We start from the raw sequence: 24,828 nt of genomic DNA, 5'->3' as shown, positions 1-24,828 counted from the left end.
TTCTGGTAGGTGGCTTTAGGTATCTGTGACTGGATTCTCCAATGAGAAGAGGTTTGGAGAAACAAACTTGCCCTTTTCTGCAGTGCATTCACTGGGTTAGCACATATTCCATCCAAAAATTCCCAAGCAATCACATATCTGGCATGATCGTAGGGCAAGGGCAAGATCCTCTGCTATCTCCCGTTCTGTCTCCCACCATAACCAGCCCCAAAGGGGCTATGAACATCCTGAGGTTACATTTAAAGTAGCGATATTCATGTTTCTAGCAGCGAAAATCAGAGAACATTTAACTGATGTTCAAAACATACAAGCTAAGTTGTAATAAAGGTGGTAAAAAAAAACACCTTTATAATTTCAATCGGATCCTGCTGTGTATGGATATATGATACTTGCTTTGGTGGTTTAACACTATTGGAACTGTGGTGCTTCTACACTCTAAAGCTTGAGAAAATCCTCACAATGTGTTTTATATTTTTGTAAACTGTGGGGAGTGGGGCTATGGTTGCAGTATCTGTTTATATGTGTATGGCCTGTGGCTAATAAACATTGATTGAGTAGGGGCTATGAACAGTGTTGGGATTCAGCCAGTTTGCACCGGTTCCACAGAACCGGTACCTATTTTTTTTGTTGAGTTTGGTGAGCCGGTTCTTAAAAGTGGCTTTCAGAACCTCGAGAGCAAGTGGGTGCCTTGCTGCCCAGCTGCTCCGAGGCAGTAAAAGCCCCGTCACCCCCTGTCCAAAGGGAGGGGAAACAAGGGTGCTTTCAGAGCCCTGGAGCAGCCAGGTGCCAAAAGCTCCGTCACCAGTGGTGGGATCCAAAAATTTTAGTAACAGGTTCCCATGGTGGTGGGATTCAAACAGTGGCATAGCGCCAATGGGGATGGGCGGGGCACAATGGGGGCGTGGCCAGGCATCCCGGGGGCGGGGCATTAATAATTTCTCTGTTACTGTAAAAAACCTTTACTGTAAAAAAAGTTCCTAATTTCCAGCTGGTATCTTTCTGTCCATAATTTAAACTCATTATAGCAAGTCCTATCGTCTACTGCCAACAGAAACAACTACTTCTCCTCTAATTGACTGCCTGTCAAATACTTAATACTTTCAAATACTTAATTTTGTTTCTAGAAATCAAAAGAAGGAGACTTTCCTTAAACAAGGAACTTGACCATATTACTAAAACATGTTTTTAAAACATCCCAACAAAGAGAATTATCCCGTTTTCTACCTTCGCTAACCAGCCACATAGGAAACAACAGGACTTTATGATTTTTGGACCTAATGGAATTTCTAACAGAAAAGCGGACCCAATTAGTAACCCCCTCTCGGCACACACAAATAATTAGTAACCCACTCTTGGGAACTGGTGAGAACCTGCTGGATCCCACCTTTGTCCGTCACCCCCTCTCCCAGGGGAAAGGGAGTGAGGGGGCTTTCAGAGCGCCGGAGCAGCCAGGCACCTTGCTGCCTGGCTGTTCTGATGTCCTAAAAGTCCCTTTGCCCCTTCTCTCAGGGGAGCGAGGGGGCTTTCAGAACAGCAATGACAAGGCCAGATTGCCCCCTCTCACCCCCACAAGAAGTTCCTCTGCAGCAGGTAAGTGGGCAGCGGGGTGGGGTGTGGCAGAGGGGGGCGCATGGTGGGGTTGGTGGAACCATTGCTAAATTACTGGAATCCAACCACTGGCTATGAAATACTGTGCTTTCCTTTACAGACACACTCCGACGCCAGTGGAATGGTCATTCAGCACTGAAGCTTAGGAAGTTGCCACCTTGCCAACCTCCTTCCGTCCCAGAGAGACGCTGCTGTGTATTTTTTTAAAGGGACTTTTTAATGGAAGAAAAACTGGACAACATAACCTTGGCTTGGAGCAATGTTACTAAAATGGGGTGGTGTGGATCTCTTGCCAACAGGCACAGCCATAGTGACATAGCAGCTCCTGCCCGGCCAACAGGATGCGTTCTCTGTGGCAGCCTGTCTGAATGGTGCTTGTAACTCTTTCCTTATCCGTCCAGAAAAGCATTTTGACTCGCTGCTTCAGGGCCTCTGTGATTGGCTAGTGAGCAAACAATGTGGGCGCAGATGTTGGCGCAGCCATGCCATTTTGGTCTGTGGAAGGCAGGTCAGAGCAAGGGTGCCTGATCAGGATGCTTCCTGTTGTGCCTTTTTCTTCTCCACCCAAACAGTCCAGAGCATCTGCAAATCAACAAGACAGATAAAACATGAGCAATGAGGCTCTCCCCTGGCTTGCCCAGGTGAACAGAGTTCCCAAACTCCCCCAATACTGTCTGTGCATTTTCGTTATCTCATTGTGTCAATGAACCATCCTGCCTTTGGGGAAGATCTTAGGAAAAGGGAACAAGTCCTGGATCGTGAAGGCCAAACTGTACATTACAACTACACATGAATGGTGTGCTGTGTGGTTTCCGGGCTGTATGGCCGTGTTCCAGCAGCATTCTCTCCTGATGTTTCTTCTGCATCTGTGGCTGCCATCTTCAGAGGATCCTCTGAAGATGCCAGCCACAGATGCAGGCGAAATGTCAGAATGCTGCTAGAACACGGCCATACAGCCTGGAAACCACACAACACCCCAGTGATTCCGGCCGTGAAAGCCTTCGACAATACATTGTACATGAATGGTTGCATAGATATAAAAAGGGGAAATAAGATTAAATTAAATTAAGATGTGTACTCTGATCTTTCTATTTGCCAGTGCAAAGAGCTCTGCTCTTTCAAAAATAACAAGATCAGACAACAACAGCAAAATCAATTTCTAATGATTAGACAAATCTGGCCTATTAGGCAATAACCTATTGATATATTTACTCGGATCACTGTGAAGGCAGCAAACAAGGACATAATGCAATAAATCTTCAACGGAGCCAGGTCTGCAAATACAAAGGTAATGAGGGTCAGGGATATGTGGAAAATGACCAGTTCACTTTGCTGATGGCACAGCGAGAAATGTAAAATAAGTAAAAGTCATCCTTACTGCTCCAGTTGTTCAGGTCACTAAATACAGGGTTCTGGAGCGGTCCCTTTTAAAAGATTTAAACCAAGAGGCTACTTAAGATTGTTTGATTAAATCTCAGTCTAACACAGCATCATTAGCAAAAGTGTTCCCAAAGGCATCGGACCTAATTTTAGTGTTTGGGAGAATCAGTTGTGGACCACTATTTAACTGTTTGCTTTGCGGTGGGGTTTTATTGAGGATTTTTTTTGTTTGCACAGAGTTTCTTCTCCTGTGAAGTGTCCCAAGCCAAACCGATATGCTACCATGCCCCCCTTCCCTGCCATGCTTCCTTGAGAGAGCCAGCATGGTGTAGTGATTAAAAGCAGGTGGATTCTAATCTGGAGAACCGGGTCTGATTCCCCACTCCTCCACCTGAGTGGCAGAGGATTATCTGGTGGACCGCACTCCTACATTCCTGCTGGGTGACCTTGGGCTAGTCACAGTTCTTTGGAACTCTCTTAGCCCCACCTACCTCACAAGGTGTCTGTTGTGGGGAGAGGAAGGGAAAGGAGCTTATAAGCCACCTTAAGTCTCCTTACAGGAGAGAAAGATGGGATATAAATCCAAATCATTATTCTTCCTTGGTCTTTCCGTGCAGCCTCCATTTAGGGAGATTGCCTGCTGCCTTTTCCCTCCTGCTGTCTTTGGTATAGCATTACTTTGCTAGACCATGTCAATTTCACTGGACCTGTTGTTCCATTGATCGACCTTCAGTGTGATTTTTTTTTAAAAAAAGAAAGTCCTTCTGAAATGGTGGCCCAAAGAGTGAGAGGAGCTGCTGTGGTGTAGGTAGGGGAGGAGTGAGAAAACCCAAAGGCATGAGACAAGCAGAAAAAAGCTAAATACATGCGGATCTTTGCTTTCCCTGCAAAAGGAGATGAAAAGTCACACTTTCAAAGGCACTGGAAACCCCAGGGATTCTCTGATCTGAAGGCAGGGTGACTGCTGGAGAAAAGAAATCATGTGGGTAACCAAGAATCAAATCCAAAGGGAATATACACTCAGTGGCTTAGGTATTACAGCCCTTGGGTCATGTCTGACTCCATCCTAAGGATTCATTCAGAAACAGTGCGAATGGGCTTCACCACTGACTTTTGTAACCAAGTGGGGATTTTCTCCACCCTGCGCTCAACTTGCTCTCACTAATATTAAATAGAAAGATCTCATTAGCCATGATTCTCTACGAATGCAGAGAATTGATTCACTGTATCCCTGCATCTCTATAGTGAATCTCCTATCTATCCATCTGTCCATTCATTAGCATTACCAAAAAGTTAGCTCAGTTTCATACTGGAAGTGCCAGTAAACCAGGCAACTTGCGTCTCTACAACCAAATGTGGCTTAGTACAAAAACAGATCTGGCTTGTTAAAAAGAAAAGTGACCTCTTCAAGTGAAGATTTATGGGAGGAAAGCTAAAACAATCAGGATGTGGCCGGAAAAGCAAGCAAATATTTTAATGGGACTAGCAGGCTTCCTAGAGATGACTTTCAGAAAGGGAAATAACAGAGGGGAACAGTTGCCAGTAATCCAAAGCAAACCATGCAGAAATTGAAAAATTCACGCAGGGTTCCCTGTTGTATAAGTATTATTCATTGGGATATCTTTCGTGGGCTGATTTCTGGTAAAGGAGTTGCAACTGCTGCTGTTTGTCCTGTGGAAACTTTATGGATCGTTGATCAACATGTTAATTCTCAGTAATGTTTAAACTGATAAGAACAGATACTACACTTGACTTTAGCCGATAGACCGTGAATTCTCAGTGATGTTAAACTGTATGCAGATTGGCATTCTCATACTGGTGCTTTGTTGGTCCCTTGCCCTGAATTTTGATGCAGTTTGGATCTTTAATGATGAAAAGCTGCACGCACCTAAAAAGAACAATATGTTGAGATTGTATCTCCCCTCCCCTCCCCTCCTCCCCACCCCACCACGGACATCAGGACGTCTCTTGGCACCTGTGTCCCCAAAAAGGATAAGAATGTACCAACACCCTATCTCTTAAGTGACATTTCACATTCTGCATACTATCAGGGTAGTCTGGAACACACATTTTTTTGGCTTCATGGTCACAGGCTAGACCCATTGGACCCTTTTCATGTCCTCCAGTGTAAAGATAAATATTCTGTTATCCTACATTGAAAGTCATTCTCCTCCACCAGCACCAAAGAAAAACCGGGAACATTTCTCTTGTGTCTTCTCACATTGTAAATAGCTGGATGTCTCAGCTCTCCACTGTTCTATTGGATCATGAATCAGTTTATTCAAAATTGTATATACTGGCGCAATGATAATGATTTAAAGAATAAAACTGGTTTTCATGAACAATGGCTCTTGGATTTTCTCAAAAGACGTTGCGAGGGTCTGCCAGAGTTCGGACCAGGTATATTGTGCCATGTTCGCTATGGTGCTAGACCTGTCCTCCACAGTTCAAATGCTTTTCAATGGGAGTTCTCTGAGTGGCTGATTCTTTTATGTGTGTCTCTTCGTCCTCCTCGTCGTCGTCCTCCTCCTCCTCCTCCTCCTCCTCCTCGTCTTCTTCTACTAGTACTATCTGATGGGGGCAAATGTCTGTCACAGCAAGAGTTCTTGTATGGGTGTATTTCCTCAATCCCACTTTCACTTTCTAGGCTCTCTGCGGCAAGTGAGACCACTTGTAGCATGAATTTAATTTTGCTTCACCGCCAGTGTGGGGAGATTTTTTCAGTGAGCACAGCTTTGCCCCAGTTCTCTTCCCTCTGCCCACAGCCAGCCTGCCTAGCTCTACCCTTTCCACTCCTCACACTGCCATCCTGCCTTCCCCCTTTCCCCATTCCATGTTGCTGGCTCCTTCCTGCTTCCCTAATCATTTCTATATATCGATGTATTGATACAACACAGTTGGCTTTTGCAAGGAACAGCACAAGCAGAGTCTGTTTCTGACTCCAGCCCTCCTCTCCCACTCCACTTTTGCCTTTTCCAATAGTCAGGAGGTTCTTTTTTAAAACAAGTCCTCTCCTGCAGCAGCAATGAGAGTGAGACTGGGAGAGAGAGAGAGAGGGTGTGAAGGGGAAGGTTTTGAGAGTGGGAAGAGAATATCAGCTCCATAGTATTGGGACTACTGAGTGTTATGAGATCTGTGCTTTTAAGAAAGATGGAGTTAAAAGAATCAGGAAACAGAGGCCTGTTGAACAGGATTGGACTGCCTCCTTGCGTGTAAACAGAGAAATGCCAGGAGATTGCAACTCAGCTCGCAACAGAGTGGATCTTTACTTCTTTAATATGATTTCTAAACTTAAGTAATACCAAATAAATTCAGTAAAATTTGGATTCGGCTTGATTCAACTGTAAAATTATCGTTACAGTCAAATTAGTCAAATTCCTGATTTGGTATACTCGAATATATTTGGGTATACTGAAAAATTCGGGTTCATTTGATTTTTTTGTATTTTTAGTGTTTTTGGTTTTTGGCCTGTAGGGGGTGCATTCTTTAAGCTATCAGCTCCAGAATTTCAGGGTATCTTTAAGAGGTACTTCTGATGAAACCACCCAGGACTGGTGAAGTTTGGTTCGGGAGGTCCAATGTTATGGATTACTCAGAAGAAGTGCTGAACTTTACAGGAAACAAACTCCAATTGCGGGATGATTATATGATTAATGTCGCTTACCCTAAATCAGGTAGGAAAGAAAACGAGCAGAAGGAAAGCCATGGCCAGTACTAGAGTCTGCTTCAGTCAAACCACTGGCAGTCAAAAGAAAGAAAAGCAGTCGAAGCTCTGCTCACGACCTGAGTTCGATCCGGACGGAAGTCCGTTTCAGGTAGCCGGCTCAAGGTTGACTGAGCCTCCCATCCTTCTGAGGTGGATAACACGAGTACCCAGCTTGCTGGGAGTAAAGTGTAGAAGACTGGGGAAGATAATGGCGAGCCACCTCGCAAGCATGGTCTGATGTGATGTCACCTTGTGGATCAGTAATGACCCAGTGCTTGCACAGGGGTCTACCTTTACCTTTCAAAAGAAGGAAGAAAAGGAACTTATTATTAGGTTTGCCCCTCACTGCTGTGTTGTCTGATGCATTGTTTCTTTTGGACCCCACAGTCCCCCATATGCCCACTGCCTCCCTATCAATCTCAGAGAGATGGGACCTAGGTTCCAAACAGCTTTCCACAGCTCTAGGGTCTGCCTAGCCCGGGGGTAGGGAACCTGTGGCTCTCCAGATGTTCAGGAACTACAATTCCCATCAGCCTCTGTCAGCATGGCCAATTGACCATGCTGACAGAGGCTGATGGGAATTGTAGTTCCTGAACATCTGGAGAGCCGCAGGTTCCCTACCCCTGGCCTAGCCTTTTCTGACATGTGCACACTCTCCCTCTCTGTTTCCCTGACTCTCAGGACTGCGCTCAGCACTCTCAGTGTGCCTGACATGTCTGTCTATCAAAAAAGTCTTCAGGCTCTCCTGTGCATTTTTCAATCCCACCCTTCCTCCAAGATAGTTGGGGGAAGACAGTTGGGGTGGTGGTGGTTTCTCTCTTGTAGGTACCATTTGGATGTCAGAGATCTTGGGCTTGATCTGGCACAAAGGGGACCCTGCATGCGTACAGAGTGAAATAGTTTGGAACCGGATGCCCTGGATCGAGACTGTTTCAGGCTTGAAGAAGACCCTGGATTTTCCTTCACCCGGGCTCCTATGCATATGACTCCTCCTCTTCTTCAGTAATGTGCTGAGATGGCATTTGGCAAGATTTAGAGTACCCCAGGAAGGGCACGAGCCGTGGGTGTAAACGCTAACAAGGCAAGCTTTATTGTGAGCAAGCACCGGCTGCTGAGATCATGGTTCAATCCCATCCACACGGCTTCCAGGAAGGATTGCAGCAAAGTGAGGAATAACATGGAAGCAGAACATATCATGTGGATGCTCCCAGAAACATAATGGCTAAGGACTCTGAAGCAGAGAAAAATATCCACGTGTGAAACATTAGGTTCTGTCTTTGTTCTTACTGAATTAATCACAAAGTGTCAAAAAAGACAATCACTTCATTCTGTGGGTGCTAACCTGGACAGGGGCTCACTTTCATTCTAGAATGACCGTAACAAACTGTGGAGCTGGGCAGATAACCACAAAATGGAATCCTACAAAAATGAATATAAAACCGTGTAGGTTATATTAATGAAAGACATTTACAACGTTAGGAAGCACTTCCTGAGGCCCTTTCCACACAGCGGTGGAAACACAGCTCCACCGGCATACATTATGCCGGTGGAGGCTTGGGGACTGCTCACACAGCAGCGTGCGAGCAGCCCCACAGATCCGCCACACCGGAGAGCCGCCTCTGGTCCGTCACCTCCACTGACCTGCCTGTCCAGGGGAGAGCTGCAGGGACCTGCCCACGCTGCCCTCCAACCTCTAGGGGTCAGAGGGCAGCGTGGGCAGGTCTCTGCAGCCCCCCAGAGCGGCACTGGACAGGCAGGTCAGTGGAGGCGACGGGAAAAGCAACGTCGTCCCGCCGTTGCAGTTTGCCACTTTACAAAATGCTGCTTTACAAAAGACGTCGCTTTACAAAAACCTCGCTCGATGAGCATCAGCGCCTCCTGTGCGAAGCAGCAGCACCTCCTGTACGAACGCTTCCTCAGGGACAGTGTTTTTGCTGTCCCTGGGCGCTCTATTCCGCCTGTGCGGAAAGGGCCTCAGAAAGATTAGAGGTCATTATAGTGGGATAACAACATTATAGTGGGATAACAATGCATGCACGAGTCAAAGTCATCTCAAATTGTGTCAACATGAGCATTTCGAGCCCTTTGGGGGTAGGGCGGTTTATCAAATCGAATAAAATATCAATATCAATATCAATATCGATGATGATGATGATGATGATGATGATGATTTTTCCAGGATGTTTATAAATACTATGGGACGATCTCCTCTAAAAGTTGCTGTTAGAATGTTGTTGCATGTAAGGCAGGCCATTGATTTCAGTGCTAGTTTCCTTCCACTTTTCAACCAGGACAAAGAGTAATTTACACAATGTTATCAATACTCTCACAATTGTGCAACAAATCTGACTCAGACTTGCTTATGCTTTAGCAGAGAGCACAAAGCACAAGTAAGGAAAGGGACAAAGCCGTCTGAGGGAGAGAGACGCACCCAATACAGAGGTGAGTGCGGAACTCATTTGGGGGATGAATTTTGCACAATTGTTATGGAAGTGGGGGGCAGTTGTATGTCCTTCATTTGGCTGGGTTGCTTTGAATCTGGGTGATGCCCCTGTAGACAACAAAAAAGCCTTTGTTTTGGAAAGAATATCTGGTGTCCCCAAGTTATTTCCCGGGCGTTTTCTAGATGAACATTATCTCTGGCTGACAAACTTTTGGGAAATATTTCTCTGACCCCTAATTCAAAAGAAATAATGTGAAGTTTGTGCCTTATGCCTCATAGGAGAATAAATGTTCTTTTGCTGATTTTCATTTCTACTGATACATTTTTCTGATTTTATACCTATTGATCATTATCAAAAGCAGGAGGGGATAAAACTGTGGTGATCCCAGGCATTTTAAAGGATCAGGGAGCAGGTGGCTTGGACCTCTTGACCAGGAACCCTGGAGTCAGAGTAGGCAATACCAGCCTTGATAAATTGAACCGAGCATGTCTCCTTAATTCTGATGGAATGCTAAAGGACACTGGGGGAGGCCTGCTGGAGCAGGCCAGCAAAATACAACATTGAAGACTGTGCCGCTGTGAGTGAATTAAAATGCTGGGAGATCTCAGGCCCTACATGGAAGCTAGCAACACTACTTGAACGTTTTTACCAGTAGACAAGCTGGCTGGATTTCGCTTGATGGTCTAAAATTTTCCCAGAAAACAACATGACAAGCACCTAACCATAACCAGAATAATAAAAAGGGACAATAAAACAAAATGAGAAAAGACCCTCATAATTCAGCCCAAAACTTTTCCCTCTTTCTTTCTCTTTCCAGTTTTACAATGTCATCTGTGGAATATTTCACCTACAAAGGAATTCTGTTCCCACCATCTGATTATTCATGGGAAACTCTCAATCAAGTGGAAAACGAGTTCCAACTCCTGGATGATGATATAATTAATGTCACCTACCCCAAATCAGGTAGGAATAAAAATGAACCAAGTGGTTGTGATGCACACGTAGAGCAAAATCAATCGCTGGGTTTCATGCATATGCTACTTGTCCTGTTTGCTTCACAATTTTACTGCTGTTTTCTCTTTGCCCAGGGATCCTCCTCCTGCAAAGTGTTTCCAGCCAAACTGATCTTCCATTTTCCCCTGTCCATCCCTTCCCCAGTGCTTCCATGCAACCTCCATTTGGGGAGGTGGCTTCTCCCCCCCACACACAACTTTGGTCTTTTGCAAGTGTTAGTTTGCAAGACCATGCCGATTTCTTGTCAATTTCATAGGGCAGTGGCGGCGAACCTATGGCACGGGTGCCAGAGGTGGCACTCAGAGCCCTCTCTGTGGGCACTCACGCACAGAGTTCATCATGTGGGAGGGGGGTGGAAAATCACCCCCACACACATCTAGGCTGGACTGGGCATGATCCTTTACCTGGGAGTAAGCTCAGTTGTTGGCAATGGGTCTTGCTTCTGAGTAAACACTCCTAGGATCGTGATTCACCCATTTGAAGCATTGCACGGTTGCTTCACTAAGCTTACTCCCGAGTAACGCGTGCCTCAGAGCCAACCGGTTTTTCTAAACTAAAACCTCAGTATTCAGGTTAAATTGCCGTGTTGGCACTTTGTGATAAATAAGTGGGTTTTGGGTTGCAATTTGGGCACTCGGTCTCGAAAAGGTTCACCATCACTGTCATAGGGCATGAAAATGAAAAAGGGGACCTTTTCTGGTCCTCCTGAAATGGTGGCCCGGAGAAGGGGGAAAACTGCTGTGGTGTGGATGAGAGATGGCAGGGAGGAGTGAGAAAACTCAAAGAACACTAAACACATTCTGTTTCGCTTTGCTTTCCCTGAGAAAAGGGGAGAAAAGTCAAACTTTCAGAGCAATGAGAAACTGGGGGGATTCTCTGTTATAAAGACAGGGTGACTACCAAAGAGGGGGAAATATGTACGTCATTGAGAGTCAAACCCAAAGGGAATGTATGTTCAATGTGAAGGAGACCACATGTGCATAAATGGTCACTGCCTTTCCTTGACCATACTAGCATTCAGAGCTTTTTCACCTCATGAAAAGAAGAAGAAGAAGAAGAAGAAGAAGAAGAAGAAGAAGAAGAAGAAGAGTTTGGATTTATATCCCCCCTTTCTCTCCTGCAGGAGACTCAAAGGGGCTTACAATCTCCTTGCCCTTCCCCCCTCACAACAAACACCCTGTGAGGTAGGTGGGGCTGACAGAGCTCTAAGAAGCTGTGACTAGCCCAAGGTCACCCAGCTGGCGAGTGTGGGAGCGTACAGGCTAATCTGAATTCCCCAGATAAGCCTCCACAGCTCAGGCAGCAGAGCTGGGAATCAAACCCGGTTCCTCCAGCTCTTAACCTCCAAAGCCACTGCTGCTCCGATGGTCTCCCATCCCCAAGTTTGTCCCCTGGGTTTATAGACTTCTACAACTACTATCGAACAGCTGAATCAGAAAACCTTGTCAGTCCTGAGATGAAGGGTCATCTGTTCTGTTCATGAACTTCTGTTCATATCATACAGTTCAAATCTTATGGTTCTGTTGCTGCATGGGCGAGAAATATCCCCAGCAGAAGAAAGGAAGCTTAGGAAGAAGAGGCAATCCCATGACTGGTGAACTCTCTCTTAGGCACCATTTGGATGGCAGAGATCTTGGCCTTGATCTTAAAGAAAGGGGACCCCACATGGGTGCACAGTTCAGCAGTGTGGGATCGGTCTCCTTGGATGGAGACTAACGATGGCCTGGAGAGTGCCTTGAAATATCCTCAACCCCGGCTCATGATTACTCACGTTCCATTCCAGTTTTTCCCAAAGACCTTTCTGCAAACCAAAGCCAAGGTAAGACATGAACAATTTACACTGAGATTATTTCTCACGCACAAGCTCTCTGTGAATGCACAGCAGACCTAGAAGAAACACACAGACACACAGACACAGACACACACACACACACACACACACACACACAGAGAGAGAGAGAGAGAGAGAGAGAGAGAGAGAGAGAGAGAGAGAGAGAGAATGAGCCCTCCTGCCTGAAAATTATAGGAAGCCTCCTAAATTGGTAGCTGTAATTTTGGATGAACAGGAATTTATCACAGTCCCCTAGTATTATTGGAATGTATCCTTATGGAAAGCTCTCTGATGGTCCCCCACCCCAAGGTTGTCCCCTGGGTTTGTAGACTTCTACAACTACTATCGAACAGCTGAATCAGAATTTCAGACATCTTCAAAAAAGTGAGAAAATACAGAAAAATTTCAAATTGACAATGTGAATGTTACCATTTCACGCTTCTGCATGCAGCCCACCATGCCCAGTATCACTAAGGTCAATTTCAGGTTGTGCTAGAAACTGGGAAATCAATATATCTTATTTGGATCATGATCCCAGAGTGCAGATCAAACTTTCCATCCACTAGGGCCATGTCTAGTCTAGATTTGGGTGGTTATTCAGTCAACTAACAGGATCATCTAGTTGTGCAGAAAAATCAGAAAAAGAAAAGTGGAGGTCAAGTTGAAAACCACCACCCCCAAACTGTTCAAGTTATTAAAGGGAAAAAACCCTCCAAGGTCTCATGATGCTATGCTAGAAATCTCAACCACCATTTTGATGATTTCTCACAACCCCGATAAACAAGAGAATCATAGAGCTGGAAGAGACCACAAGGGCCATCCAGTCCAATCCCTGTCATGCAGCAACAAAGCACTCCTGACAGACGGTCATACAGCCTCTGTTTAAAAACCTCCAAAGGAGGAGACTCCCACCACCCTCTGAGGCAGCATATTCCAAGGTTGCATAGCCCTTACCATCAGGAAGTTCTTCATGATGTTTAGGTGGAATCTCTTTCCCCATAGTTTGAATTAATTACTTCCTGTCCTAGTCTCTGCACCACCTGAAAACAAACTTGCTCCCTCTTCAACATGACGTCTCTTCAAATATTTAAATGTGGCAATCATGTCACAACTTAATTTCCTCTTCTCCAGACTAAACATACCCAACTCCGTAAGTCTGTCCTCATACGGTATGGATTCTAGATCTCTTATCATTTTGGTTGCCCTTCTCTGGACACTCTCCAGTTTGTCAATATACTTATTGAATTGTGGTGTTTAGAACTGGACACGGTATTTCACGTGAGGTCAGACCAATGGAGAATAGAGTGGTACTATTACTTCCCTTGATCTAGACCAGTGGTGGCGAACCTTTGGCACTCCAGATGTTATGGACTACAATTCCCATCAGCCTCTTCCAGCATGGCCAATTGGCCATGCTGGAAAACTGATAGTGGAACAATCCTGTATCTGGAGATGCTCATAAGGTGCGCCACCACGGATCTAGACTCTACAGCAGTGGTTCTCAACCTTCCTAATACTGTGACCCTTTAATACAGTTCCTCATGTTGTGGTGACCCCCAACCCCAACATTTATCCATTTTACAGATGGAGAACACTGAGGCAGAGAGTCTTAGGCGACCCCTGTGAAAGTGTTGTTCGCCCCCCAAAGGGGTCCCGACCCTCAGGTTGAGAACCACTGCTCTACAGTGATTCTCAACCTTCTTAATGCCACAACCCTTTAATACAGTTCCTCATGTTGTGGTGACCCCCAACACCAACATTTATCCATTTTACAGATGGAGAACACTGATGCAGAGAGTCTTAGGCGACCCCTGTGAAAGTGTCATTTGACCCCCAAAGGGGTCACGACCCACAGGTTGAGAACCGCTGATCTAGACACTGTACTCCTACTGATGGAGCCCAGAATCACATTTACTTTTACACCTGCCACATCACACTGTCCTCTCATGTTCAGCTTGTGGTCTACATGCAACCTTATCCAACAGATCCAGTGGTGGGATCCAAAAATTTTAGTAACAGGTTCCCATGGTGGTGGGATTCAAACTGTGGCGCAGTGCCAATGGGGCTGGGCGGGGCACAATGGGGGCGTGGTCGGCCATTCTGGGGGTGGGGCATTCCTGGGCGGGGCTGTGGCAAGGACACAGCCGCTGCGCCTGTCCTTGGGCGGGAAACGAATGCACGCAGGCGCAGGCTGACACGCACGCCGGTGCACCTCCTGCTAGACTGCGTCAAGTTCTGCGCGCTACTGCTGAGAGGAGGGGCATAACTAAGGCAAAAATCATGTGGCAAAATCACCAATTAGTAACCCCCTCTTGGCACACAGAAATAATTAGTAACCTACTCTCGGGAACCTGTGAGAACCTGATGGATCCCACCTCTGAACGGATCGGGTGCTCAGCCGCAGCACCGCAGTCACTGTGGCGCACCACTTCCAAGGAGGCTTCTCAGTGGCGGTGAGGCTAAAACATGAAAAAGGCTCCCAGCCACTGGAAAGCCCCCATGGGGCTTAATAGATGGTGGCATAAGTCTAAAGCACCAGATGCTAATGCAAAAAGAGTGACAGCCTTCTTCCTATTCCCATTCCCACAGACTGCCCCCACCAAGTCAAGCAGTATTTATTGTTTGAGCCATTGGCTATATCAGTGATTCCCAAAGTGGGCGCCACCGCCCCCTGGTGGGTGCTGCAGCAATCCAGGGGGGCGGTGATGGCCACAGGTAGAAACATTAATCCATATATCTTTCTGTTTAATTGCTATTAAAATTAAAAAAAAATTCCAGGGGGTGCTAAGTAATATTTTTTCTGGAAAGGGGGCAGTAGTTTGGGAACCACTGGGCTATATCATCCAAAAATACATATAGTTAAAATGTTCAGATTAAAATAATACACTCATCTTTTGGTTGAAATATAAATGATTTATATTCACTATATCCGAATTAAAATGCCCCATCAAATACTTTCCATGTCGCGTGTTTTTACAGCTTTTTCATACTAAACGAAGTTGGCTACAAGCTCATTGAATCATCAGTTCAAACAGCCCCCACCATACCAGCGGCTGTTGCCCCCTAATCCATCATCCGAGTCATTATAACAAATGTTGAATAGCACTGAGACCAGGACTGAGCCCTGTGGCATCCCACTAGTGACTAGTCAATTCTTCCCAGGATGACAAGAGCTATTGATGAGCACCGTTTGAGTATGGTCAGTCAACCCATTACAAATCCACCTAACAGTAGCATTGTCTCTAGACCACGTTTTACTAGAGTTTTTTTGGAAGAATATAATGTGGCATTTTGTCAAGGCATGCTACATCCACAGCACTCCCTTCATCTACCAAGCTTGTCGTGCTATCAAAAAAAGAGATAAGAGTAGCCCATCATGGATTGTTTTCGAGAAATCGTTGTTGACTTTTAGTGATGACAGATTTTAGTGCAAAGGAGCATGACAGAGAAAGAAATTGAAACTGCAAAACTTTAGCGTGGAAATGACATGGGAGTAGCAGAAAAGGGAAGTCGGGGGAGAAAAAGCAGACATGTGGAGAAAAGGCAGTGAGAAAACATTTTATTTATTTATTTGTGTCTTATTTATTCTTAAATTTGTGATACCGCCCACCCTCGAAGGGCTCTGGGCTGTGCACATGACATGTAAATAGTATTAAAACATACTTTACAAATTCAGATGAGAGCCATAAACCAAAAGAAGACACAAGAAGTAAATCAAGATGGCGACTTAGTAGTCTAGGCCTCCACCCTGAGGGAGTTGGACACAACCGTCCTACATTCAGTTTTATCCCTCCCAACCTATCCCACAAACTCACCTACGAACTCAAGCAGAACAAACAGAAACACTTTGGGACCCACAATAGGTAATCTAAAGGGCAACCACTATGAAGGCCACACAAATAGAAACACCTAGTTTAAGCCTACAGAACTAACTACTACCTAAGCCAGGGGTCCCCAAACTTTTTAAACAGGGGGCCAGTTGACTGTCCCTCAGACTGTTGGCGGGCCGGACTAAAAAAAAATGATGAACAGATTCCTCTGCACAAATGATTGTAAAATGTTTGATTTCCCCTTTCAGCCTTTCTGTCATGGTCTATTTTTAGAACAGTGACCAAAGGTATGTCCAGCACAGGGCGGGCTCCAAATATTGTTGGGGAGGCTGTGGGATACCTTCCCCTGTAAAAAAAAAAAAGAAGCAGAACTTTCCCAATGAAGCATTCCATCTAACCCAGGATCAGGTATCTTCCTGGGTTCTTTCCTCCCTAGCAGCCAGCGAGCGATTCGCCAGCCTGGCTGATGCCAATGGGAGTGAGGCGGAACAGAAAGCCTGAGAGCAACACATGGAGTAGCTGAGAGGGAAGGGCGGAGCAGGCGTTGCCACGTGTAAGGTTTCCAACTCTGGGTCAGAAAATTCATGGAGATTTGGGGGTGCCATCATGTAATTGCAATCAACAGCCGTTGGGGCCGGTTCCTCCTCTCCCTCGAGCCCCCACTGCACATGAATGGAGCCATCGCCGCCATGCCTGGTGGGCCGGATAAATGCCTTCAGGGGGCCACATTTGGCCCCCGGGCCGTAGTTTGGGGACCCCTGACCTAAGCTAAAACTATCGGACTAACAACAGGGATAAGGTACAGGGATAACCTGTTGGGCAGAGATCCAGGAAAAGAAGAAGGGAGAAAATGGGAGGGTCAGCAAAGACTGTAAGGGATTTTCTTCCTTGTTGGTTAATGACTGGGCACCCACTTGTGAGAGTGGGGTTTTTTTTTAAAAAAGAAGACCTGGGAGGAGTTATATTTTTCTTCCAACCAATTCATTTCAGCACTAACTATCTTCAGGGTCAACTGTTCAGGTTATATTGGGAGAGGGCAAGAGATTATCACTTCAGTAGGAAAAAGATTTTTTTTATAACCTCACTGTAACTTAACAGGATATGTGCTTCTGAGGAGAAAAAGAGAGAAATGTTCATAATGTGTTTTATGTGCATGTATGTAAGAGAGTTGTCTCCTGCCCTAAATACCATTCCTGCCTCTGCCACAGGTTATCTACACCGTACGCAATCCCAAGGACGTGCTGGTCTCATTTTACTTTTTCTCCATGATATTTAAAACACTTAAGACTCCAGGCAGCCTGCAAGAGTTCTTGGAGAAGTTCCTCAGTGGGAATGGTATGAAAACGGGGAAATTGTCTTTAGTTGGGCTTTCGGAGAACAGTTCACCACACACAAACCCTCCTTCAGTCAAGAGCTGTTCCTAGAAGATTATATTTACAGGGAGTACTGTTTCATTGTCATGACCTCCTCTGGGAAATGTTGGGATCTGTTTTGGGAATATGCTAATATGATATTAATCAGTCCCATTGGTATTCCATTGTTCCTCAGACAAACTTATGGTAATGGCCCCTTTCCTTGAGCAAGAATCCACAAACAAGAATTATAGAGAATATTGCTTAACTGTCATGGGTTTTCCTGAGGGACTCTTGGGAAATCAGGGAATGGTGCCACTCTTCTGAGGCCATCCTTTTTTTCTGTCATTAAAACTAATTCTAAAGTGGCTGCCTCATGCCATTGATGAAAGTAGCAAAATGAGGCCATGCACAGTCAAAGGGAGGAAGTTGACCAGAGCTTGTGGGAAGAAGATATGCAAAGCCCTGGATCAAGGGTTATCAAGAGTCACACGCCCTCACTAGTGGTTGAGAGAGCAACCTCTTGTTCCCTCCTGGCTACAGTTCCCTCATAACAAGCTTTTTCTCTGTCTGCTTTGCTCTCCCAGTGATCTATGGTTCCTGGTTTGACCATGTGAAGGGCTGGATGGAGATGAAAGGAAGACCCAACTTTTTCTACATCACTTATGAAGAACTGCAGCAGGTTTGGCTCTAACCTTGGCCATTTTCAGGCATATAGAGTTACTTCTGGTAATGATGGTACCAATGTTGCTGCTATTCAAGCTGTTTTTCTCTTACATACAGGCAAACTTTTATAATTATAATTGTCAGATAGATATCTGCCCAGACCTGGGTGGCCCAGACTGATTAGTGTTTGGATTGGAGACCACCCAGGAATACCCAGGAATATCAGCAATGGCAAACCACCCCTATTTGTTTCTTGCCTTGAAAACCCTAAGAAGGCTGAGAGTTTGCAGCACTTTCCATTACTGAAAAGAGTTCCAGAGTGTCCGAGGCAGATGTCTTATTTTTCAGTCACCTACAACTCTCCTAAGGCTCTCATTCTTCTTGCAAGAAGTTGCTCAGAGATGCTTGGTCAGAGCAGAGGTGTAGCTAGACCAGAGTGCGCCCAGTGCACACTCTGGCTTTTGCGCCCCCTGCGGAGCCCCCCGCCCCATCATGGCACCCACCTCCCCCCATGGCGCCCCCCACAGCACCCCCCACCCCACTTACTTTTAGGAAAGGAGCAGGCCGGAGAAGAAGGCCAGAAGCCTGCTTGCATTGCCTGGGCCTGGTGGGAACTATATTTCCCAGGAGCCCCTGGGAAATGTAGTTTCCACCAGGCCCAGGCAACGCAGGCAGGCTTCCGGCTTCTCCATTCCTAAAAATAAGTGGGGTGGTGCGCCGCAGGGGGGGCGCCATGCGGGGAGTGGGAGTGGGATTTTTCTGCTCCCCATGTGACTAGAAATGGTGTGCCCAGTGCGTCGCACCCCCCTGTCCCCTGGTGGCTTCGCCACTGGGTCAGAGTGAGAAGCAGCAGACGGAGAGAGAAGCACAGGGGATTTACACTGAGCGCTTTTGGCCTCCCAACAGATAGGACAGGGAAGCAACATTCATTTCATTCTGCAACTGCAAATGAACGCCAGCTAAGCCCATGCAAATACACCTCCCCTCCCTCCCATCTGGGAGGTGACCTCAACTACACAAACGATCTCACACTGTGCTTTGGAGAGGAACACATCTTACTGTGACCTGCCTCTGAAGATTCCATCCAGACATGCGGGTGAAACATTAGAACCTTTTTTCTTCCAAGGGCCATTTGGATATTTAGAACATCATTTGCAAGCCATACAAAATTACCAGTTTAAAAATTAGCCTACTATATTTGGTCAAAGGTTTAATTAACCAACCTCTAATGTGATGGCTGGAACTGCTTCTATTTATTATTATGATTCACTTAATATAAATTTATGTTGCTATGAAAAAATCTCCTGGATTTATTGAATTTCAAGTCCTGCCCCCGTTGCACTTCCTGGCATGTGCATTTTTTCTCTCTCTCCACCCCCCTGGCCCCTACCCAGTTTCTGATTCGTTTCTCTCCCTCCCTTTGACTCTTTTGGACTTCGCCCCGCCTTGGTTCTCTCCTGATTCCCACCTCTCCTATTGTCCCTGCTTCGAAACCATGGCTAGTAGGCCCAGGGGTTGCTGGAAGTACCCAGAGACTTTTTAGGACTCAGTGGTGCAGCAGGTGGCTACTCCTCATGTGCGCCGGCCCCTCTTCTTGCTTCTATTGTCTCAGCAGCCTGGCAGAGGTGCAGGGGGGATGGGGAGAGGTGGGGCAGGGCACAGACAACTGTGCTGATTGCCTGCCTGCATCTTGTGGCTGCAGTCCAGAGGTGTTCCTCTCATTGGGCAAAGTGGGCAGTTGCCCCCCTTCTGGGGGGTGCAAAAACTGCAGGTTCGTTTGTGGGATTTTTTTGTAATTTCAGTGTTTTTCCATTTTTAGGCTAGCAGCACCAAAATTTCAGGGATTTTTTTGGGAGACTCTCCTGATGATATCACCCAGGTTTGGTGAAGTTTGGTTTAGGGAGTCGAAATTTACGGACTCCCAAAGGGAGTGCCCCATCCCCCATTGTTTCCAATGGGAACTAATAGGAGATGGGGGCTACATTTTTGAGGGTCCATCACTTTGGACCCCCTGAACCAAACTTCACCAAACCTGGGTGGTATCATCAGTAGGGTCTTATGAAGATACTCTGAAATTTTGGTGCTGCTATCTTAATAATTGCACCCCTGACAGCAGGCACCCCTTAAATTTCCCCAGAAATTTAAATCCACCCCCTTCCTGCCAATGCTTGTTTTCTTTCTTTCTTTCTTTTATTCTCTTAATGCCTAATAAAAATTATTATTATTATTATTAAATCCACCCCCTTTGGCATGGATTTAAAGGGAGAACCTGAGGTCCCCAGTCTAAACATTGAAAGTAATGCTCTTTCAGGGTGGGGGATAATCCTCCCCAAAACAGCATCACTTTCAATGTTGTTTAAACTGGGGACCCCAGATTCTCCCTTTAAGGGATTTAAAAGGAGAATCTGGGCTCCCTAGTTTAAACACCAGTGAAAATAATGCTGTTTGGGGATGGATTCCAGCACCACTTGTTTAAACTAGGGAGCCCAGATTCTCCTTTTAAATCCACCTTAAAGGGAGAATCTGGGGTTCCCCAGTTTAAATAACATTGAAAGTGATGCTGTTTCCCCCAATTGGGGGGACTGGATACAACACCATAAAATGTTTTCATAGCAGTAATAAAACATTTTGAAAGCATTTTGAAAATGTTTTCAAAAATATTTCTGCTGTGTGGCATGGCCCAATGCTGGGTTCAGATTTATGAGTTGGGGCATGTTCTATAATGTGATGGTGTCATTGAAACGACCTGGTGGAAAAAATCATTGTTTGGTCATGGTGGGAGAGGGTGGCTGCCCGGGGGGGGGGGGCATCAAACTCAGGTTTTGCCCAAAGCTCCAGTTTGCCTAGGTATGCCACTGCTGCAACCAGACCAGGCTGGTGCAGACATGAGTCCCACAGTGCAGAGAGGGACGATCTGAATGGGAGTTGGAGCAGGGCCACGCAAAGGCGGAGCAAGGGGAAACTCCGGGTGCCCGCCCCACCCCACCATGGAATGCCCCTACCACGCCCCCAGAAAGCCCCCTCCACCGTCCAGTCACGCGTCTGCTGCTGCTCCGCCTTGGGTGTCATGCCCCACTGCCCTGTTGGCGCTTCAGCACTGGGGCCACCCCTGTTTTAGAAGCTAAAACCACCTGACCACAGGCACACAGCCTGGAAACCCATAATTGCCAGTTAATTATATCCCTTGTTAACCCCAGCTGGGTGCTGTTCTGTTAGAGCTCATAAGAAATGTGCCACATGTTTGGGCCACAAGAAGCTACTGGAGGAAGGAACAATGGGTTTTGTGGAATCTGTTCTGGAATCTACTGTGGAAGAAGGTAAAAGTGTACTTTCTGTTATCTTAAACTGAAGACTGGAGGAGATGCTGAAAATCTTCTCTTTGGGGACTGTGATATTGCCTAATGGATTTATGTGATGCCTGTTGAGTTCTGCCAGAAGAGGAGCTATCATGGAAGTTACATAATTAAGTGCTGATTTGAGCCAGGAGCCAGGAACCTTGACATTTCTGCCCTGTGTTGTTGTGCTAGTAGTATGAAATCTTTGGAAAGTTCCCAATAATGGCTGCTCTTGGAGGACAAATGTCCCTTGTGGTGAACTGTGTTTTGGCTAATTTCCTGCTGTATCATGTGTTTAGATATTTTCTGCTGAAGAGCATGAACCAGTATAGATAATCAGTAGTCCTTGCATTTGATAAGTTAGGCTTATAACTTTATCTCATACTTCTCACTGAAATAACCAGAGGGAAGGGATACAAGCAAGTGAGAGGCTTTTTTTAACCACTGAGCTCTAGACACTTTATACAAGAGGTCCCTTTTATCCTCCACAGTGCCATTACTAGGAGGTTAGGGGTGAATAGGACGTTAATCTCTATCATGTAACCAAGCCTGGGAGAGCCATGTAAAACCTGGGTCCTTTTCTCCAATAACTCCAACCAGCTGAGTTCTCAAAGATTTATTGTCAAAATTCAAAACAAAGAAATAAAACATAAATGCAGTTACAGAGATTGCTCAGCTGAATACATTCTTATGGATCTCTCGGGATATCCAGCCCAGAGATGCTTCTCTGACCACGTCTCAAGATAGAATCTAACATCTTTTGTTTCCCCCCTCTCAGGAAAACTCTGTTCCAGCCACAAGGTAATTTAGGCCTTTGAAGTTGCATTCTGGCACCTTTGCATAGTTTCCAGTTCTCCATCCAGGAGATCAAAAGGCAAAGATGCTTTTCACAGTCATGTGTTATTTCCCTTTGCTCTAGCCATTCCCTTTGCTCTAGCCATTCCCTTTGCTCTAGCCATTCCATGACAATCTCCTACCCTTTTTTAGGGGCAATATGGGAGACAAACGGCAGTCAGTGGGTTCCAACCTAATGCAACACCTCTTTAAAAAAATTAAGTTGTCTTTTTTGACCAATATATCACCTGCCCCCTGTCTTCTTTGTTCAGTACATCAGTTATTCATTTTATCTATAAAAATCTACTCCTTTTCTGTCCTTCTGAAGGCTACCAAGACAGCTAACGGGTTAAAAAACCACACCCAATAGGCAAAGGTTCCTCTCCCCCCACCCCACTTGAGAATGTAGCCACTGAAACTAGATCCAGGATGTTGAAGGAATTTTGTTAATCACATATTTGCAAATAGTGTAAATTATTTATTTCAATGACTATTGCATTAATTACAAAAGGTCAGTTGATCTCCCTTTGGTGCAAATCCGGTCGCACAATACATGCGTTTACATTCAGACCTCTGCCATCCGCCTGTGTCACCCCTAGGACTTGCGAGGCAGTGTGGAGAAGATCTGCCAGTTCCTTGGGAAGGAGCTCAGTAGCCAGCAAATGGACTCTGTCGTGGAATATGCCTCTTTCCTGAAGATGAAGGAGAACAAGAAGTCCAATTACTCTGAACTGCCAGCTGATAAAATTGACCTCAAGAAAGGGAAGTTTATGAGGAAAGGTAAAAGAGGATCCCATAAGTGTGTGTGTGTGTGGAAGGGGGGGGGGGGTCCAGCGGAGAAAGTGAGCATTCATTTATTGAGCTCAGATAGCTCTGGAATGAGAAAACTTGGCAGTCCCAGAAAGGCCATAGATGTGGGGTTGAGTCATAAGGAACAGGGGCTGCACCATGTCAGAATCACATTTTAAGGGGCCCTCAGATAGCAACACATGTGAGTAGATACTCAAGGAGGAGGATGTAGGTTGCTGTGCATTTGTTTCTTCCCAAAGCTTACCCTTGTATGTTTTCCTAGGGATCTCCGGGGACTGGAAGAACCACCTGACAGTGGCCCAGAATGAATACTTTGACCGTGTCTACCAGGAGAAAATGCGGGGCATGGATACTACCTTCCCATGGGACTGAAGAATGCCAGATCTTATTCCTGTTGTGCATCCTCATAACATCTCCCATGGGGCAACCAAGCAACCAGTCCCTGTTAATGAGGAATTTGTAGTCCTTTATATTGGATCAGATGTGTGGGATCAGGATGGTCCACATAGAATTTAGTAGACTAGAATATAATTTTATTTAGCGTGATCACCATAGGCCATAGCAATATGAAATATGGAGTACCATACAACAATCATACAGCAATCCATTTTAAATAAATTGCAGTAAAACAATGAAGGTAGAAAGGTTACAAATTACATCACTTTATCATAGGATTCCAACAGCATGAATCAGGAACCGATTTCTTCTTATGATAGTTAATAAAAAGATAATTGTGGCAACTATAAAGTTCATAGAGGGGATGACATCTGCCTGTGGAAAATTAACGCAATCCACATTGCAGCCAGAAGAGCTTATCAAGCCTAGATTGAATTTATTATGAATAGATGCATATAACATTATAGAACATAATGAGATCCTTCAACCTGATTGGAGCAGCACGGACAAAACCAGAAATTCAGGGGCGGGGGGACGGGACATTATTGAATCATCCATGTAACAATGCAAAAGGCATAGTTTGGAATTAAAGGCTCATGCAGGAAAGTGATTTTGTGAATTTGATCCCTGGATACCACAAGGAAAATATGGAGATTCGGTTCATGTCAATTTCACAGAGTGCACTCTTTTCCAAAAAGCCATTTACTAATTTTACTGCTGTCCAAGGATTTTACTAGTTTAACAGAAAGGAGGCAAAGGTTATGCTTGTAGAATAGGAGCCCTATCCAGAGGTGGGGAGTTGACTGTGAGAGTGGTGGGCTGGCTATGCTGGTGGATTTGCCCCCCCCCCCGGGCACTTGAGCTGGCATAGGGGCAAAACAGCGAATGTTCAGCTGCGGCGGCTTTTTCTGGCCAGTTTCCTCTGCACCAAATGGAGTTTCAGCACTTGTCCGTTAAATATCAAAATAAAATAAAATCTTTTTCACTTTTGTCTATTGGGTCTTTTTTCAAACTGTCCTTAACCTTCACAACCGTTAGTCATCAATTTATTTGTTGTTTCTGTTTTGTCTAGATATTTTATTAAGGGTTCTCAATGGTCCATGAATTGAGTTAAGGGTTCTCAATGGTCCATGAATTGATTTAAGGGTTCTCAATGGTCCATGAATTGATTTAAGGGTTCTCAATGGTCCATGAATTGAATTAAGGGTTCTCAATGGTCCATGAATTGAATTAAGGGTTCTCAATGGTCCATGAATTGAATTGGATTCTTTTCTTTAAGTAGCAAAGTTAAGTTGGCCAACTCGGCTAGCTGTAATACCTTTGGCTACCATTTTTCAGTTGTAAGTATAGCTGGAGTTTCCCATTTCTGTGCATTTAGTATTCTTGCAAACACATTCCTCAATGGTTCCTACTGGGCCAATGTCTCATATGCCACTTAATATACTAACTATTCAGGAAGAATCATTTTCAGACAGTCACGCCGTTCATCCTCTTTGGGGGACCTGCAAATAATTTTAACAGGAATTCAACTAATCAAATGTGCCATTGCATCATAATGTGTGTTTTCTGAGAAACTCAGAGTGTCCAAATGAAGGTAGTTAGCAGAGTGCTGAGTTAATCAC

The 24,828-nt window shown here is 45.4% G+C and overlaps 2 protein-coding genes across 4 annotated transcripts in view; both read left to right on the top strand.

Annotated features, from left to right (window-relative positions):
• HPN (hepsin) overlaps window positions 1–3,396 on the top strand; it is a 56,984-nt gene extending 53,588 nt beyond the window's left edge. For all 3 annotated transcript variants that reach the window (XR_007244749.1, XM_048499271.1, XM_048499270.1), the window contains exon 13: window positions 1,709–3,396. Coding sequence is in view for 2 of the 3 variants with exons in the window: in XM_048499271.1 (XP_048355228.1) it covers window positions 1,709–1,747 (39 nt within the window). In the remaining variant the exon portion in view is untranslated. The remainder of the gene's footprint in view (window positions 1–1,708) is intronic.
• A 5,722-nt stretch (window positions 3,397–9,118) lies between these two features.
• LOC125434880 (sulfotransferase 2B1-like) lies at window positions 9,119–24,144 on the top strand. The gene is made up of 7 exons (XM_048500703.1): window positions 9,119–9,136; window positions 9,956–10,101; window positions 11,763–11,971; window positions 17,022–17,148; window positions 17,753–17,847; window positions 22,600–22,780; window positions 23,073–24,144. Exons 2-7 carry the CDS (start codon window positions 9,963–9,965, stop codon window positions 23,180–23,182), a joined length of 861 nt encoding a protein of 286 aa, XP_048356660.1. The 5' UTR covers window positions 9,119–9,136; window positions 9,956–9,962; the 3' UTR covers window positions 23,183–24,144.
• The last annotated feature ends 684 nt before the right edge of the window (window positions 24,145–24,828 follow it).

The sequence above is a fragment of the Sphaerodactylus townsendi genome, linkage group LG06 (assembly GCF_021028975.2).
Source record: "Sphaerodactylus townsendi isolate TG3544 linkage group LG06, MPM_Stown_v2.3, whole genome shotgun sequence".
NCBI classification, from domain to species: domain Eukaryota; kingdom Metazoa; phylum Chordata; class Lepidosauria; order Squamata; family Sphaerodactylidae; genus Sphaerodactylus; species Sphaerodactylus townsendi.
This window is presented reverse-complemented; position numbering and strand designations above follow the sequence as displayed.